At 44.6% G+C, this 18654-nt stretch overlaps 1 protein-coding gene across 1 annotated transcript in view; it reads right to left on the reverse strand.

Annotated features, from left to right (window-relative positions):
• LOC121609146 (calsyntenin-2-like) overlaps nucleotides 1–18654 on the reverse strand; it is a 132230-nt gene that overhangs the window by 55210 nt on the left and 58366 nt on the right. Inside the window, exons 4-5 of the mRNA XM_041940707.1 lie at nucleotides 17490–17698; nucleotides 12684–12833 (exon numbers count right to left, since the gene is read on the reverse strand). Of these exons, the coding sequence (XP_041796641.1) occupies nucleotides 12684–12833; nucleotides 17490–17698 (359 nt within the window). The remainder of the gene's footprint in view (nucleotides 1–12683; nucleotides 12834–17489; nucleotides 17699–18654) is intronic.

The following is an 18654-nucleotide window of genomic DNA, read 5'->3' on the forward strand; positions in this document are numbered from 1 at the left end:
CCAGTCTTACTAAGGTGAAAGATCTGGATAATTCTTCTGCTACTGAATTCTTCTTTCATAAATAACTGAATTCGAGGGGTTCATGTTCCTCTTCAGTAACATAGATCATATGTTGTACAGTAGATTATTTTCCTATCACATAACATGCATTGTGTGATACTGCTGTGGCCTAAGTATCATGATAGTGCTGTATGTGAGAGAGGCTGTGATTTCCAGCCCTGTTCAACATCTCTACATACCGCTTTGCAGTTTATATTTTGGTCACCTGAAAGCATCCCATACTGTACGTTTTGCCTTGCCGTTCTTGCAAGTGTCTGTACTCAGCCACCATAAAAGGGTCTATTTCAAGGCCTGCTGTCTTGTATGAAGCGGTGCTTCCTGTAATCTTCCAGAGCCACTACCGAGCTGCGTTTGTGTCCCTGCTTAATAATTTAGTCCCATTTAAGAGTCCCAGCAGTTGGACACTGCTGCTGCTGGTGCTTTCACTCACAGGTGCAGCATGAGCCCCCACATACACTGACAGCACAAACAGGGTAAACACATTTACACACAGACATCCAAATATCACACAGAAAGCACTTGCACAATGTGATTCGGATGCCTACATACATACAGACAGACAGACAGAACTGCTAATACGTTCAACACACACATACTCACACACACACACACACACTCACTAAGTACCGATGCACAGGCACAATAACACACAGACTCGCTCTTAAACTCAGCTGTCTTAAAAGCAGTGTGGGTTTAATAGGAAGCTATTTGGTCTCTATTGAGTGGTATGCACGCCTGCGGTACACTGAACAGAACTCACACGGCGGACCCAAGAGTTTCTCTCTTTGTGAATGCGAGAGGAAGACGAGAGGCAGAGGAAGCAAGGCAGACATGAAAACGACCGTGTAGAGCTGGCTCACCAGTGCAGCAGTACAAACTCCTCACCGGGGCTGCGATCATAAAAAAACAACACTTTTGTACATTTCGTTACAGCCTGAAAATGAAAATACCATATCTGGTTTGACTCATAAATGTAGTTGTTCTGTGCATTAATAATTACGGGATTGCAGGTGGAACCCACCATCCCTCTGTTAGCTGTATGGAGACTACAGTGTATTCAGCTGAAAGGGAAGGACTACCTAATTATGGATGCGTTAGTGAGTCACCCATTTCAGTAACCAGGCATAAACCATGCCTTAATCACATTTAAACACCAGCACTGTGAGCATTCATCAAGTGCTCCTGCGTTGGCAATAGCCCTTTTTTCACAGAGGACATTTTGATATGTCAGGGAAGAAAAAGCGCTCTTGTAATCACTCGTACTTCGCTGGCACCTCCACTTAGCTATTGATCTCGGGAAGGCTCGCTTCGAGAAGCTATAACATTGACCACTTACCATCACAATATGTTGTTAAGACTGAAATTCCTTCAAGCATGGACGCTTGGGCGATCAGTTTAACTGCCTTCTTGTGCACATGGCAAAAAATAAGTCGAGAAGCTCTGAGTGCATTTTCTTGTTCGTTTTTCACATGAACACAACATACGATGTGATGTTTTTTTAAGAACCTCAACTGTTTTTTTATGCTTATCCCCCCTGCTAAACCTGATGCACAGACAATTCGCATGCAGGAATGCGCAAACAGTGCATCCGTACGGACGTACAGCTGAGGTAAGTTTCCATCCTGAAAGTGGGGAGTGGGAAAAGTTGAGAGTGAGAGATGGTGGGGAAGGGAAGATGGATAGAGGTGCTTAAGAAAATGATGCATCATCACACTCTCACGCTGTTCCCCATCTCTGGAGGGTGTGGAAGAGTGAGGGTGTGTGTGTCATCAGTAAGTTCTTGCATGGACGTGTGGGATGATGGCTTTGTGAATATTGTGTGTGTGTGTGTGTGTGAGTGTGTGTAAAAATGCTGACACTACGTTCAAGTAGTCGGGGGGGGGGGGGTCGTCATTACTCGTCCCAGCCATCAGTGAGAGACCCAATTTCCATTTAAAAAAGCACTCTGCTCCTTTTTACCTTCTTTCCTTCCCTTCCCTCTCCACCTCTGTCCGCCTCCATCTCCATCCTCTTCGGTGAGTGCCATCTTTCTGATTTCTCCTCCTCTTTCCTGGCCATCCTCCTCTCTCCCTATCCCCACAATGCCCCCAAAGCAGTCATTTTAATGCTTTCATGCATGCTCTTTGAGCGCTATACAAGAGACTTGACTTTTTTTCTTTCTTGAGTACAAAGAGAGCTCTTACTTGTTTCGCTGGAGTACAAGGCTCGCAACAGAAAAATGTAGGGCCTGTTAAAGGTGGTGGTTGAGGAAAAAAAAAAGGTAGGATAGCAAAATGGATGGGAGTGGAATCATTCTTCCTTCCTGGCTGTTCCATGAAAGCAGCACGATTGTGTACACGTAGATAGAGGAGGCCGTCTCACATGTATTCTTTGAATAAAGCAAGTAGTTGCTCTTTAAAGGGGGTTTCAACTTCACTGTTTTGGTTCGCTCTCACTGCTGTCACAGTATAATTTTAAGACACAGCAGGCAGCTGTTTTCAGTTAAAATGTAGAAAACCCACTGTGCGCTACCTGCTCTGCACCACACAGCAGACAGAGTTGGCAACTGGTATTTGCTTATAGTGGAGCTTTCAGCAGGTACAGAGACATATATTTACCTCAGGAGTCGTGAATGTTGGGACCTACATTTGGCAAGTGGCCTAAAATATGCCTCTAAATGAATGCTAATGTTGTTCTATACTACTTGCTATGAAGTGGAGGTGATATGATAATAGGTCTTGACCAATCTTAACAAAAAAAATACAGTTTTATTTCGTACAGGTCATTTGGAGAGCTGTTGCGGCTGGATTTATCCCTGGGCACGTGTGCTGTCGTGAAGATTTTCTTTGCCGCCACTGTACACCATACAGTTCTCACTCAGGCTGGGATAAATAAAGTATCTATCTATCTATCTATCTATCTATCTATCTATCTATCTATCTATCTATCTATCTACAGTATATGATGATCAGACGTGCTGGAGTGCGTGCAACCCAGCGATTGGTTAACTTCCATGGACCTGAGAGATGCGTATTTCCACATCCCTGTCATTCTCAGACACAGGAAATTTCTGTTTTTCTCTTTGCCAGCACAACCAACTGCCATCTGGCAATTCTCTGGCTCCGTGTGTGGAAGTTTGTGGAAAGGGCACTGCCACTACGCAAATAATCAGGGTTTTGATCTACTTAGATCTGATCCTAATGGCCCCGCCCAGGATAAAGTTGCGCTCACACTGCATTTGCAAACACTGGGTTTTGCCATAAGCTGGCAAAAGAGCTCTCCGTTCCCACTCAGTCGTTATTATACCTGGGTGTGGGTATGAACTGCGCCGCCATCGACAGCAAAGCTAAGCTCTCCAGGCAGGATGTGGTAAACTCTCTGCGCTCCACAGAGTGGTGAAGGCAGTGGTAGAGATGCATCTGCTGGGTATGATGTCTGCAAGCCATGCGGTTGTTCCTTAAGGGCTCCTCCACATGAGGAAACTCCAGAGGTGGTACAGCCATCTGTGCTGACTCAGATTGTAAATGCTCACAGCAGGCAGACATGACATATGGGATCTGGAGTCTCAGGTAGTCGGGGGAAAATCCTCCATCTCTCCACACAAACTGTCTGGAGCTTGCTGCTGACAAGCATCAGACCTGATCAACCGTCAGGGTGGTGTGCTGGAGGTAGCAAGGAGCATCCTGCTTCCCTCCCACAGTGAGGGGAACTGAGTCCTACCCTTGTTTAGATGTTGTGGGACAGGTTGAGGAAGGCGAAGGTGGATCTGTTCACCTCACGAGACACTCTGGTTCTCCATGAATGCACAAGACGACCCTCCACTGGGACTGGATGCCTTCTCTCACCGGCTGTGGCCCAGAGCTCTATACTTATTGATATATTGAGTGTTACATACTGTGCATGAGGACCTGGGACAGGCTGTACTGTACAGTGAACAGTGGTCAGAAACGAAACGCATGTGGGGATTAACCCAACAGCGACAGCTTAGAGGTTTCATGAATTTTTGGAGGAAATAAATTCATGAAGAATGAAAGCCTGTGGGGAGCATCTCCTTACATCTCATTCAGTAAGAACTGAATCATCTGCAAAGATTTCCATCCTCCTGTTCTTTCACACAAACATCAGATCTGTGTTGATCTCTTGTCTCCAGTGCAGACCTCCACCTCTCCAGGTTCTCCTCAACCTGCACCCTACACTCACTGTGGATCACAATGTCATCCGTGAACATCATAGTCCATGGAGACTCTTGCCTGATCTGGTCCATCAAGCTGTCTGTCCCATTGTCCCAACAAGACAGGGCTCAGAGCCTATCCTTGACGTAATCCTTCCTCCACCTTAAATCCATCTGTCACTCCTACCACACATCACCACTGCCCCCATACATATCTTGCACCACTTTTACATACTTCTCCGCTACTCCCGACTTCCTCATACCCCACCTCCTCTCCTCTCTTGGCACCCTGTTATACGCTTTTTCCAAATCCACAAAGGCACAATGCAGCCTCTCCTGGCACTTCTCTATGTTTCTCCATCAGCATTCAAAAACAAACACTGCATCTGTAGTGCACCTCCTCATCTCCTCTAGCTCCCACTTCGCTTTCCAATAACTTCATGCTGTGGCTGATGAACTTAATACCTCTGCAGTTATTACAGCTCAGCACATCACCCTTGTTCTTGAAACTGCCATCTCTCCTAAACAACTCCGCGCCTCCACAGAAATCTCGTCTCGACCAACTGCCTTTCCACTCTTCATCCTCTCCATGGCTGCCCTCAAAGTATCCAGATTCACTATCCCCACATCATCCAACCTTTTCTGTCTCTCATTTCCTTCATTCATCAGCCCCTCAAAGTACTCACTCCACCTTCTCAGCATACTCTCCTTGCTTGTCAGCACATTTCCACCTCTATCCTTCATCACTCTAACCTGCTGCACATCCTCCCCAGCTCGGTCCCTCCGTCTGGGCAATCAGCAATCATTTTTCCTTCCTTAGTATCCAACCTCTCATACAACTTGCCATATGCCTTTACCGTAGCCTTCACCACCTCTCTCTTTGCTTTACGATGCACTTCCTAACTCCTGTCTACTTTCTTCATCTCTCTGACTACACCACTTCTTCTTCGCCATCCTCTCCCTCCATATACTTTGCTGCACTTCTTCACTCCACCACCACGTCTCCTTGTCTTTCTTCCTCTGTCCAGATGACACGCCACACTCACCTCACCACTCCTGCAGTAGTTGCCCAGCTATCTGTTGACTCTACTCTACCACCCAGCGCCTGTCTTAACTCCTCCCTGAACTCCACACAACAGTCTTCTTTCTCCAGTTTCCACCATTTGCCCGGATTAATATCTAGAACATTCTCTAAATAGCTAGTTTGGAATTTGGACTCAGTCGGATTGCAGAAGAAAGATGATAAGGCCAAAAGATTTTGAAAAGACAATGAAAAGAAAATCCAATAACAGGTGTTGCAAAAAGGGTTGGATGTGTGGGTGTTTTTACTCTATATCTAAGCCAAGAGGGTATAGCCAATATAAGTTACTGATAATTCGTCTTTTTAGTTTTAAAACCTCATAATTATTGTTTGTCATCTCAATTCAAATGTCACTGCATAACTTTAAGATCTGTCAGCAGGAAATCACAGGTTTGCGCTGTGCAGCACCTGAGTTGACAGAAACATATCTACGTTATAAAAGTGTTATAAAGTTTCTAATGGGATAATTTCTAATGAAATTATCCTATTTCTGATTCTGCTGGATTCTGTGGGAAGCCTCCTATTAAAGACCTCAATTTCATGTCTGGTGTAACTCTAATGCTTTTGCCCTCTTGGAGGGTTGAGTGAAAATGACAATATAATCCCGGGTGCTTAGAGTGGAGACACTGAATCAGTGAAAAGGAGCCGAACAGGGCTGTCTGAGGTTCTCCACCTTCTCTTTTTTCACCCTTTATTTTCATCCTGCTCATGCTGGCAGCAGACGAAAGGCCATTTCAGACACAACGCGATTTGAGCCGCGCTTGCTGCTGGGTTCAGCGGTTCGTCGCAGCGCGCAGGGCCCAAAGTTCAGCCTAGTTGAACCTTGCGAGCCTGCTGCCTCTGCGCAGGTGCTTTTCTCCAAGCTGGGAAAAGCAGTCGTGGTGCGGCGCAAGCCGCTGGAAATAATGTGTTTCAGAGCGCAGTGGAACCGCTGTCGTGTCGTGTCTGACAGGGCCTTAAGCGGACTACTCAGGACATCCCACGTCCCCTGTCTAATCATGGGGGTCCTGAGGGAATCCAAGGCTAGTTGGGATATAAACTGTAATCCCCGCAGCATGTCTGCCGCAGAGTCTGCTCCCCCCACAGGGAGGTTCTCCAGCGTGTTGCTCTTTAGTCGCTATCCAAGCTTATAGCCATAGGTGAGGGAGCAACTGTAGATCGACTCATAACATCACAGCCGTCCTCTATATGTCTACATGAATGCAGCACAAGCCTGACAAAACCCTGATGCTGAAAGTCCCTCCCTTGGGCAAAACCTTTCCCTCTGACATAAAAACTTTTATCTTTTTCCTTAACTTGTACACCCTTTTTCCCCCCTCCCATTCAACCGCTCCCTGCTGTTTTATCGCTCACTCCCTTTCTCTCTCTTAGTGTTTGTAATCGGGATTGCTCAATGTAGCCTTGACACTTAAGTGGCACTATAAAGGAGGCTCCAATCTCTACAGGCAGCGAGGCGAGGACGGAGGGAGTGTAATCACTAACACGGTGTGTGTAAGTGTGTTGTTGTGCATTGTGTCTGTCCATTCCATGTTTGCATATGCATGTGTGTCGTGTGTCAAGTGTTTGTTATTAAATTATCTTGCACCCTCGCTGCCCAACACCTCTACCTTGCAAATGTGCACGGACACACACAGTTAACACCCACACACACACATTTCCTTTATTTAACCATTGCTCTCCTCTGACACGGTGACCCCGGAATGTCAGACCCCTCTCCATCTTTTGACCCCCATCATCATTCATCCATCCCTCCCGCCTGAAGCCAGGACGGAGGGTGGGGAGAGTTCAAATGAGTTGATCCCTTTGAAAGTGTGTGTACAAGTTATGGTACAATGCAATAACAGTGAAAGGTCTAGTTAGAGGAGGAGAATCTAGTGACTGTGGTTTACACTGGAGACTACTGGATCCTGCTTCAAACCAGTAGTGGATCAGAGAAGAAAGGCAAGTGGAGAGAATGAAAGAAACATGAAGATGAGGGTGAACTGATCAGCCAGGCGCTAGATGAGAGGAAAGACAAGGAAAGGGGAAATGGGGGGAAGTACGAAATAATCACGGCAACAAAGGAGAGAAGAAAGGGAGAGAACAAAGTAAGAAAAAATGCAGGACGCACAGGCAAGCAATGAAAGTAACAAGGGAAAACAAGCTAATACCAGCGAGGGGATGAAAAGTGCTACAGCAGCAGCCAGACTGCCTCAATCTGAGATTAGAGCGGAAGCAAGAAAGGAGTAGGAGGTTAGAGGAAATGGGAAAGGGAAGTACCGAGCCATTTATTTTCCTTCTTCCTCCCTTTAATTCATCCTCTTCCTACTCTTATCAGAGATCGGGACCATTGGCTGCCACACACACACACACACACACACACACACACACTTGAATAGCATACTGGAGAGCGGAGCAGAAAATGCAGCTCCTCACCTCAAAGGGAGAAGCTGCCTGAGAGCCTGTGTTGATCTCAGACACTCCACCTGAGGTTGGCTCGCAACTTTCCACCAACTTTACTGCTAACACACGTTTTCTGTCAGTGTGAGTCTTTCAGCAAAATATAATTTCATCATATTTTGATCTAACCGAGCATCATTAGTTTGTTGTTTCTGTGTTTGCTTTGCTTTCATTTGAACCTTGAAAGCAACATGATTTAACTCTCAGATTCCTCAGGCTGTCAGAACCTTATTTAGGCTGACCAACCAGCACCTTATGGTGGCTAATGCTGTAGATAGAGATTGCTGTATGATCGATAGATTAGCCAGTTAGTCTTCTGTTTTTGTTATTGAACTTCAGTGAAGGAAGGTTGTATTAGAGATGAGAGGAAGAGAGAGAGACACAGGAGGAAAAGAGCAGGAAGAACAGGAGGTCCCAGTGAGTTCTGAGCTCTCAGGCTGTCGTACAAACGCGTCGTTAGTTAGGAACCGCCGGCGTGTGCAGTCGGCACATTGGCTTCTTCCCGTGTGCTTCCCTTTGTGCTCCGCTTTTCCTGAACATTTCTGCTGCTGCTGAAGAGAACAAGTGCTGTTAAGGTGCCCTGGGGAGTTTTTGACCACTAAGCTAGAAAACTGCTTCTGTGCTCAGCAAGCAATTTTCATTTAAATGAATGGGCTTCTTTAAGTCCGGCAAACAGCTCCTGTGAAGCATTCGTCTGTGAAACACATTCCTGTGATGCAACACTGAATGCACACATAACTGTGTTTTACCGGGTGCCTTTAACTTTTCATCACCCTTACCATGAACACCACTTGTTGCTCTGCTGCTACCAAATAAGGTTTAAGACTTGTGTCACAGTGAAGTTTAGTTATATTCCTATTTTATTTGTGTGTTAATTAGTGCTTCCACCTATGCTGATTGGTCATTCTTATGCAGCAGTCTGCTCTTTGCCTAAAACTAAAGAGAACAGCTGTTAACTGGCTATATGTGAGAGCAACATCATGCATCTCCACCATGTCCAAGCCTGACTCTGCATCTTTATCCTCATTTCACAGTTGTTACGTATCAGTCTTTATTAAGACTGAGGTTCCTTGCTGGGCATTTTCAGGGGCGACCATCTCTTAAGCTCGCAAAGACATCCTCCTGACTCTGACTTTGAGATAGGATCTTCCTTTTTAAAAATTTATGGTGTCATTATTATGGATGTCACTGTTGAGTTTTAGTGAGTGATGGTCTGGTTCCCTCTCTAGTTTTATTTATAAGGTTGCCACTGTGCTCTGACCAGCTGGTGCTGATTTCCTTTTCTATTTAATAAAACCTTTACCATCAAAATGGTAAAAAAACAGCGAATCCACTGAGTGCATTCATTTAGAGGAGCATAGGAATGCTTATACCTGAGACTGAATTTATCACAAACATTGGTCCAACCTTTGTTTCATAACCCTCTTTCCAAACCAGTAGCATTGTCGTGTGGTGCATGCATTTTTAATAGCCAGTCACATCTTCTACACTGCATGCTCTAAAATATTAATTTTTTATTCAGCTTTCCTTACTCTCCAGATTTACCTCCGGGAAATTCAGCGCAATGTATGTCAATTAATTTTCCTTCATTTCAATTTTGCAGAGAAATAGAAACATCAAACAAGTACGGTATGGGGTGTTTTTACACTGCTCAACAGCTCCAGAACAATTCTGCAACATGCTGCTGCTACACATATTATATATTCACTGAGTTGTTCAATAATTCATCATCAGAAGGCATAAAAAAGAGCTGTTGTCAAAGGTAAATGAGATCTTTTCTTTCCAAAAAAGTGTCTAGTCACGTAATACTGGTGTTTCCTATTGGTCTCATTAGAAAGAAATGAAATGCAAACACCTAAAACATAAAGCTAAGCTGTGCATGACACTGTGGATGGCACACTCTTTATAAATGTGTGCATTTAGAGCCTGGCTCCAAACTCAAACTTAGAAGATGCCAACGGCAGACATTCCCATTAGCACAATGAAGTTGTGCATTTCAGTTTCTTCAACAGGTTTGCAAGATCTGGGAGACAGTTACCATGCAACATATGCAAATACAATAATGCAATGCTGTTTCCTGATCCTGAACGGCTTTCTGTCAAACTGCCTATCGTGGCCTTAGAAACAAAGGGTACTACACCAAATAAATCTGATAACCATCCCATCGAATGAAGAGAGACGGCTGTGCAGCGGCCCACTCCCTCTCTCTCTCAGCCTTCTCTTCTGACTCCTCATTCCATTATTAGTTTTTCTTGTCTGTGTGTGTTCGTGTGCATGCGTTTCTGTTCGGACAGCGGGAGAGAGGGAGATAAAGAGACGAGATAGAAGATGGGCTGTAGTAGTTTGAAAAGTTTTTCATTATTTTGGACTAGCAGGAAAAAACTGAGAATGCAGCTTCCTGTTTTCCACCTCTCTCCCTGTCGACTCAGTGAAGACAGCTCATTAAATATTTTGAAAAGAAAGCTAAAAACTCATCCCTTTAACTAGCTATGACGTCCTGACAGGCCTGGAACTTTTGCACTTTGCCTCATGCTTATTCACTGCTGTTAAAATGTTGTATTTTACTTAATGTTATGCATTCTATGTACGCTATTTCTAACTTTATTTTACTATTATTATCAAGTACATCTTATTTTCCCTGAACTTTTCTTTTCTCTTCTTATGCTCATTCTGTTTTTTTTATATGTGATTTCTTTGCCGCTGCATTTCTTATATGAAAGGGGCTATACAAATAAAGTTTATCATTATTAATATCATTATTATAGTTAATTGGGGATGGCTGATTTCTGGGTCAGTAGTTAATTTTAGGGGAAGTTCTCAGAGAAATGCATGTAAGTCTATGTAAAGTCCCCAAAAGTCAGTGTGTGGGGGGGTGTGTGGGGGTGAACGAGCCAAGCACTGCCCATCAGTGAAAAGGAATTTCCACAAGCCAGGCGCCGACATGTGATTGGTCACGAGAGACACGCGGCTGAGCCCTCCTGTCCAGAGCCACAGACCATAGCTAATTTGAACAGACAGATTACTGTTTTTTACCGGAAGGAAGCACATCTTTTGTGTCTGTGGGAGTGTGTGTACGTGTGTGTGTGTGTGGGTCTTTGACATTCCCACAGTAGCCTGCCTTTAATACAACAACCCTTAGCCCTATTAAATATCCCCTGATCTGTGGCCATGGCATTTACTTCTCCCTCTCCATCCGTCCCTTCATCTCCGCTGCCAAACAGCGCTCATAGGGACGACTGCCCTTTCATCAAGGGAGAGTGTCTCTGTGCGTCTGTGTATTTGTGTGTATCTCTTCACCATAATTGAGTGCTGAAAATCCTAATTTGAAAAACACACACAAAAAAATATTGCAAACAGGCTTCAAAGACAGGATTATCGCCGAGAGCCTGGAGACGGGGAGTTAATGTCACTGCGTACAGGCTGTTCGTGTGTGAATGCACGTGTGTTGTGTGCAGATCCCGGACGGGTACGTATGCACATAGATGCTCCCACAGTGACTCAAGCATATGTACATCTCTGAGGTTTGAGCGGTTTGGATGTGAGAAAATGCAGGATGTGCATAACTGGGTGTATCAACTTTCACATTTCTTTTATGTGGAGCCTGCTCTCTTGTGCGTCTGTACTTTCTGAGTGCTTTTATCGTACATCATGAAACCTGTGATTCCACTTGCCATCGTTCTTGTTTGTAACTTTGCCCCTTGGTATCACAACACAGCATGCTGCCAAGTGCTGCCACAGTGACTTTGTAGTACTTACATAAACTGAGAGCCAGGGTAAAACTTCTACCCTTTTTTTTCTTTCGTTATGTATTTTTTATTTTCAGATTTGGTGATCTTAACTCCTCTCAATCTTAAAATCAGTCCCCAGTCTGGTTCAGCTGTTAGTGCGCTGCAAAAAGTGCCCATCGTAAGAAATTATTTAAACTAGATGGAACTAATGTTTCAAGATATTCCCTGAATCATTTATCCTCTTGATGCAAAATGAATCGGCGTGTTTGTTTTTCCGTCTTGTTTTAAGATCCTGACCTTGTGCTTGAATATTTCTGACTCAGAATCAGACACATGGAAATTTGTCTGAAAGCGCAGACACGTGTTGCCGCCCGTTTTGAGGAAACACAGATTGGAAGATTGAATGTGAGCCAAACGACTTGACAGTTTTTGCAGGGTTCAGTGGCTGCCGCTGAGCGGCTGCCAGGGTCCTCATTTACCGCTGTTTATCACCAGGCCGCTAACATCCCGTCCTGCGGGACGATAAATGGCGGGACTCCAGAGAAGTCCGGCGCATGAATCACCTTGTTAATGACGGAACAACACAGATTGCGCATGGCTACATGTGAAGCCGCACGCTGCGTGTGTTCGTCCATCATCACGTGTGCCGCCGCCCTCTCTGACAGGTGTAAATTGCGCGTGCAGTTATCTCGAGCGCTGTTTCTATGCTGCCGTTGGTGTCGCGCTCACCGCAGACACTTGTCTCTGCCTAACTGTGGGCCTTGTTACGGCTGCCATGACTGCTTTCTGATGTGCTAAGAGCCGTGTTGGCTATGTCATGGCGCTCTGGGTAACGTGCTGCTGATCACGGCGGCTAAACTTGACAGGCCTATTCCTCGGGGAGTGAAGGAGAGAGGAAGAGGGTCAGGGAAGGAAAAGACGGGAAAAAGACAGAGCGAGAGAGAAAGAGGAGTACAGAAAGGCAGGTAGAGGAAACCCAGACTACAGCAACACAGGACACACACCCACACACACACACTGAAATAATGACATGCAAATAATCACATCTGTGCTTCTTTGAGCATAAAAAGAACAGACACATGCTGTAGAATAAGGCGAGGCTTGCACGCTGACACACACATTGTACAAACTAATCACACACAAATAATTGCATTTGCGTTTCTGGCTGTATAATCACTGCACGGTGAAAACCCGTGTGAAATCTTTGCACGCGTATAAGGCCCACCTTGCCAGCCGGGTTTGCAGACAGGCTTGACGTCGATGCGGACGGGGACGCTGTGCAGGGCTCTCTTCTGGCCGCAGTCCCAGGCCGTCACCTGGATCTCGTACTGCTGCTGGCGGTCGTAGCTCAGCTTCTCCGTGTTCCGGATGTTACCTTGTGTGGGGAAAAGAGTCGCTCGATGTCAAAGGCAATATCGTGCCTCATGATGACAACTTGGCACACTGGGAGCCTCAAATAGCAGTTTTAATGCCTCAAATGCTAGAAATCAGACACTAATGCTGTCAATAAACAACATATCTGTCTTATTGTGCGGTTGGGGTTGAAGTGGTGAAGTTAAGTTGTCATTGGTGTATCAAGCTGGCAAGAGGGAGGGGGGGGCCGACTCCCTCCTTCTCTCTCTTGCTGACGAATAACATGAAAAACTACTTTTGTCAGAAACAAACGACCCATCAACCGAAAAATAAAAAATGAATATCAACTTTTATAAAATTTGTTAGGAATCCTGCAACACAGTAAAAATAATAAATCCTGAAAATCAATGTCTGTCTGATCCATCTAATCGGTTCATATGCAACCTACTGAGCTGCAACCAGGCCTGTCAGTTTAGTGGATTTCTATATGAAGCTTTGATGCGTCATTTCATGTCGTGTTGAGTTTGAAATCTGCTTTCCGTCAGTCTGGATTAAGGCCGTTACTTCCCAACGTTCCTCACAGAAGTTGATGTGCAGGAAGTAAAATGTAATGAATTAAAATGTATAAAGTACAATGTTTTTGTGAAACATTTTATTCCTTAATAAACAACACAAACCTAAACCTGTAACTGAGAAAAAGTCTGGAGTTAGTCAGTCATCGGAGATTTGCAGACTGGCTTTATGGAGTCATAAAACGGCTGTGTGAGCTTTTACAGCTAAATGAGCTTTATTTTATTGTCGTCGTAAGCGTTATGCAACAGATATGTTTCCATAGTGATCGCTACCCTCAACTTTCACATTTATTCTTAATGGAGCTGTGCTTCAGTCTGATGACTGAAAAAGTACTTCTCCTCTATTTACTGACTTATATGACTTCAGTTTAGTTCAGTATAAACTAGAGAAAGTACGAAAGTTAAGTATACATGTTAAACTGCCTTGAGGAAAGTGAGTAACAGCAGTCCCACTCAGCCGAGTATCTGCTGCATGGCCTCGTGCGTCTTTATGGCATTTATGACTTATTAGATAACACAGAATGCTGGTGTACTGCTGTTTATCTGCCTATAAACCGTGTGTGTGTGTGTGTGTGTGTGTCTGTGTTTGCTTAAAGGAGTGATGGGTCTTTAATTTTAATTTTAAAGCATCATTATATATCATTGTCAAATTAACTGTGATGCCTTAATATAATCAGTGTAACAAATGAGATCATGGTTGGGATGACAGGTAGCCTCTATCTCTCACAAGTGGTTTGATTAGTGCTAATGTTTCCCAGAATTAAGACCACGTTTCCATTAAGCTCCTGTCGCTTCCTGATGCAGTGACGGTGCTGGTGCTTGTCCTCCCCTCACCTCCCTGGTATTGCTCTTCCGATGCCAACAGATACAGCTGGAGAAAACAGCAGTATGGCGTTGCATTATGGGAAGTGTATGACGGTATTTTTGGAGCTCAGCCCACGACAGGATAATAAAAGTTGAGTAAAAAATGAAAATCCCACAGCGGGGCCAGCATGCATAAACCTTGTATCTTTTGTGCCTCCCTCTGTGAAATCTGATAAACTGCCCCAAGTGCTCTGAATTGAGTCAGTGTCTTTTGGGTCTCAAGACTACAAGTCTGAAAATGAAAAAAAAAAAAAAAAAATCTGGGGGTGTGAAGTCAGAGAGAGGTGATCTTACCCGACCTCTGCCTCTCATCTCTGAAGCAGCACAATGCTACATTAGCCACTATTAGCATGGCACACACAAATCTCCAGCAACTGTTAGCAGTGGTATGCATCGTGGGTAATGTAGTTGCCAGGTTGTGACAAGGAAGAGGAATGTGTGGGATGAAACAGATGATATCTCTGATTCTGCTGCATCGATTTCAATCCTTTTACTTAAACTGTCCATCGTGAAACCGAATTGCAACCAAAATCAGCTTGGTATAGACCTACCAGCTTTGTAAGATATAGATCAATCAATCAGTATCAATGTTGCAATGGTTTTATAATGGAATGTCGCACATGGCGCCTTAAAAGAAATTGAATAACCCACTCGTCTCTACAGTGCAATCAGCATCCAGGCCGCATTCAGAGACTGAGAGTCTCCTGCCTTGTTGGTAACCGCGACCCATTTACCGAGCCAGCGTCGTGAGCAGAGTGCATGAAGGGAGCTCCTGTGCTCCTAATGTGTGTGTTAATATTTGATGAGTCCTCTACTACAGACGGATGACAGTGCTATACAGGCCGGGGAGGACGCGCCCTGACTGAGAACACTTGCGGAGTGTAAAGGGCATTGAAAAGAGACTCTGGCCCTGATTGGCTGCGAGTTGAAGGGAAGCTGGGATGAGCTATAGCGTCTTATATTACAGCCCGGACGCTTCTTGAGGTTTTTGTATTGTGGGGAGAGAGGTGCAGAGGGAGCTGAATGTTGATAGTGTGGTATATTTGAATGCGAGTGTGTGAGTGGGAGGATTAGGTGTAATTCATATGAGGACGGCATTGTTCGCCTTCCTGCCGATCCTCCTCAGCTTGTTCAGAATTCCTTCCCATTCCCTTTCAATGCGCATTATTGTCTCACTGTTTGCTGCCTCATCTGTTGTGCTGCCCTCTCTCTCTTTTTCACAAGCATGCACACACACTTCCAAACTCACACCTTCTGCATGACAGAGGTTCCTCTCCCCGCTCCTTTAATTACTACATCAACTTATCCGTGTCAGCAGGCTGTGCGTGCTGTGACTGCTGGCAAGAGTGGCCAGCTATGTAAATGACCACTTTACCCTCCATCTCGCTCTCTCTATTTGCCTCTCTATCAAATGTGTGCACACACACACACACACGCACACACACGCACACATGCAAGCAAACCATCTTTGCATCTCCATTGTGAATTCCCTCTATCATCCCTTTATAATTACTATCCAATTTTAGCACAGTGCTGACCGAATGCAGCTTGGCCCTTCTGGTCTTTGTTTGAAAGACACGTCCTGCATTATTCTGTATACCGGGAGACCATAACCAACACTGTGTTAGTCCCTCTCTTAAGACTTAAATATATAGTTTCATACTTAATAGTATTGTTAAAACGTCACAGATACATAGCTTTTAGCAAAGTACACAACCAGGAGTAAATAGTGCACTGGTTTGGGACTATTTTCAGCCACGGATTAATACAGATTTGGTGAGCGGTGGAATATTTGCTGAAGCAGAATGGTCTGCGAGGGATTGAGTCAAAATAAAATAGAGTGTGTTTATGGTAATGAAGGAATATATCAACCAGTATGACGGTGTGACTCACTGATGTGTTTAAAAAGTTTCTGGAATAACAACGGAGGAATAAAATATATCAGGCTTTGGCAACACAGAAATACTTGTCAGCAACATCAATTCTTCGTAGCTGTCATGGCTTTTCACGGGTTTGTTCGACGCTGACAAAACTGAATATCACCAGCTGTGTCCTTTTTGTTTCGTTTATCCCCGCAACAGTTTTATATCTACTCCTCTCCCCGATCCTCTCATAGCACTTACTCTCGCCGTCACAGCCAGCCTCTCCTGTCCTCCCTCCATCTCCTTCCTCTCTCCCTCAGGTGCTCTTCAGTTCAAGGGCTCTCAAAGCCTTTTCCTCAGCGGTCAATGGCTGAGCGAGACCCCTTCAAACGGAGAGAAATAGAAGAGCGAGCACTCTGGCTCCAGCCTCCCCGCTGTATCACTCACAGCGCAGTGTGGCCCTAACCTCATCCACTCAGTCTTTTTATCGCAGCGCCTCAGCAGCGGGCAACACTCGGCAGTCGGCGGCAACACAAACCTAAACATTTGCATCTGCAGTATGTCTCCTAAAATAGGAAAAATAAGCAGAAGAGCCACGAGAGCCGGTTGTTTTAAATAGCTTGTCTAACAGAATCTAGACTTAAAGTGTGCACTGAAGGGTCCTACTTGACTTTGTGTGAGCTACCCAACAAGGGTGTTAAAACAAAAAAGACAAAACTACATATGTATATCTGTGTGTGAGTAATGACAACATAATAATTATTGGAACGCTCAAGAGCCAAAGGGCAAGTGGCAACTCAGTAAAGTCAAGTAAGTTTGTGAGCGTATTTCCATGGATGTTACTTAGAATTTATCTTTGTCAGTGTGTGTTTTTCATGTTTGTGTGTGCGCAGACTTCTGTGATCTGATTTGCGGAGACTGATGGCTCTCTGGGCGAGGCCTGACTTTGTCCTTGGAAAGATGGGGAGAGACATCTGTCAGAGTAGTAAGTTGTGCTACCAGAGTGTACGCAGGTGTGTGCAGCGCGAGTGTTTGTGTGTGCATGGATGGGATTTTCGGATCACGAGCGCGACCGTGTTATGACAGAAATGTGTTTTCGCGTCCTCTTTGAATGAGATGGAGAGCAAACGGAGAGCATAAAAAACTTCAAACTTGATTTGGAAGATGCTCTTGGACATGTGGGAAATCACTGAGATAACTGAAGCAGGAGTTCTGTAGATGCGGCAGATTGAGGGAAAGTGGGTGCACCCAAAAAATGACAACACTTCATCACAAAATAAAACTGGAAATGCACTGAATATGAAATCGTGTTGATAACAGTAACAAAACCCTGCATCCCTGCGGATGTGATTAACATACCTTTTCCTCTCATCTACTCACCGTTGCGATCTATAGCGAAGGGCGTGCTGGTGGTGGTGATCTGGTAGTTACAGATCTGGCTGTACTGTGGGGAGCAGTCCTGGTCGGTGGCCTCCACCTGCAGGATGCTGTCGTAAATCTTGCCCTCCGTCACCGCAGCTTGGTACTGGGGCTCCCGAAACACTGGGGCAAACTCATTCACATCGTTGACCTGAATGTGCACCACTGCCCTGCAGACAGTAGGGGGCGACAGAGGGGAGGAGAGTGGAGGTTAGGATAGCATGGTCTCGTCGGCACAGAGAATAACTGCTTAGACCTCATACTTAAGGTAAATCACCAAAAACCTGGAGGTGGTGCCTCACGTCCTGTATCACACAGTGCGTCCTGTGCCTGGTGCTTGTACTTGAACTGTTTGGAAAAGCTAGCAAAACCAGAAGTTGTTTAGATTAAACCTACAGGAGACCTAACAGCTAATTCAAACAGATGTGCTTTTTAATGTATTTTTTGTCATGATTTACAAAGTTAAACTTTGATTTTCGCTCCTTGTGCTGCAACTGCGACTAGAATTCCCTGCACGTCTCAAATGGCCTCTATGTGACTGTTGATAAATTCTCAAATTAATCATCATGACGTTATGGTTGAAGTTGATTGCCGGCTGTAGACTCTTAATCTTGGTCATAAATCAACAATAAACATGGGGTAATAATACTGTGCTTGATTATTATTGGTAGAGACACATTAAGGCACACTTCACCATTTGTAGACATGATGTTTATTCCTCACAAGGCGTACTACCTAGCCTGTGAAAGCAGTTGTATAATGTGTTCTGCAGGTTTGGAGAGAGCTTTCCGAAGTCAGAAAAAATAACCCTAGTGATGTCATCAGGATGATCGCAGCAGCTGTATCATTCATTTTTTTTAAATAACTCCCAGCTTTAAGGAAGTGCAATATTAAATCACTGAAGTACACCTTTAAGGACATTTTTAAACACTCACAACGTATTCACCACTGCATGCTCATTAACGGTTTAATCACTACTTGTGCTGCAACTGGCAGAAAAATAAAAGTTAACCAAGGGTTGTTGTCTTTATTTTCAACACAGCATTTTGCTGCGACGAGAAAATAAGAGAGAAAGAAAAAAGAGCATTTTAGCACAGGGAACTGGTTGTAAGTTTATGTTTGATTT

This window comes from Chelmon rostratus, chromosome 7 (genome assembly GCF_017976325.1).
Source record: "Chelmon rostratus isolate fCheRos1 chromosome 7, fCheRos1.pri, whole genome shotgun sequence".
NCBI classification, from domain to species: domain Eukaryota; kingdom Metazoa; phylum Chordata; class Actinopteri; order Chaetodontiformes; family Chaetodontidae; genus Chelmon; species Chelmon rostratus.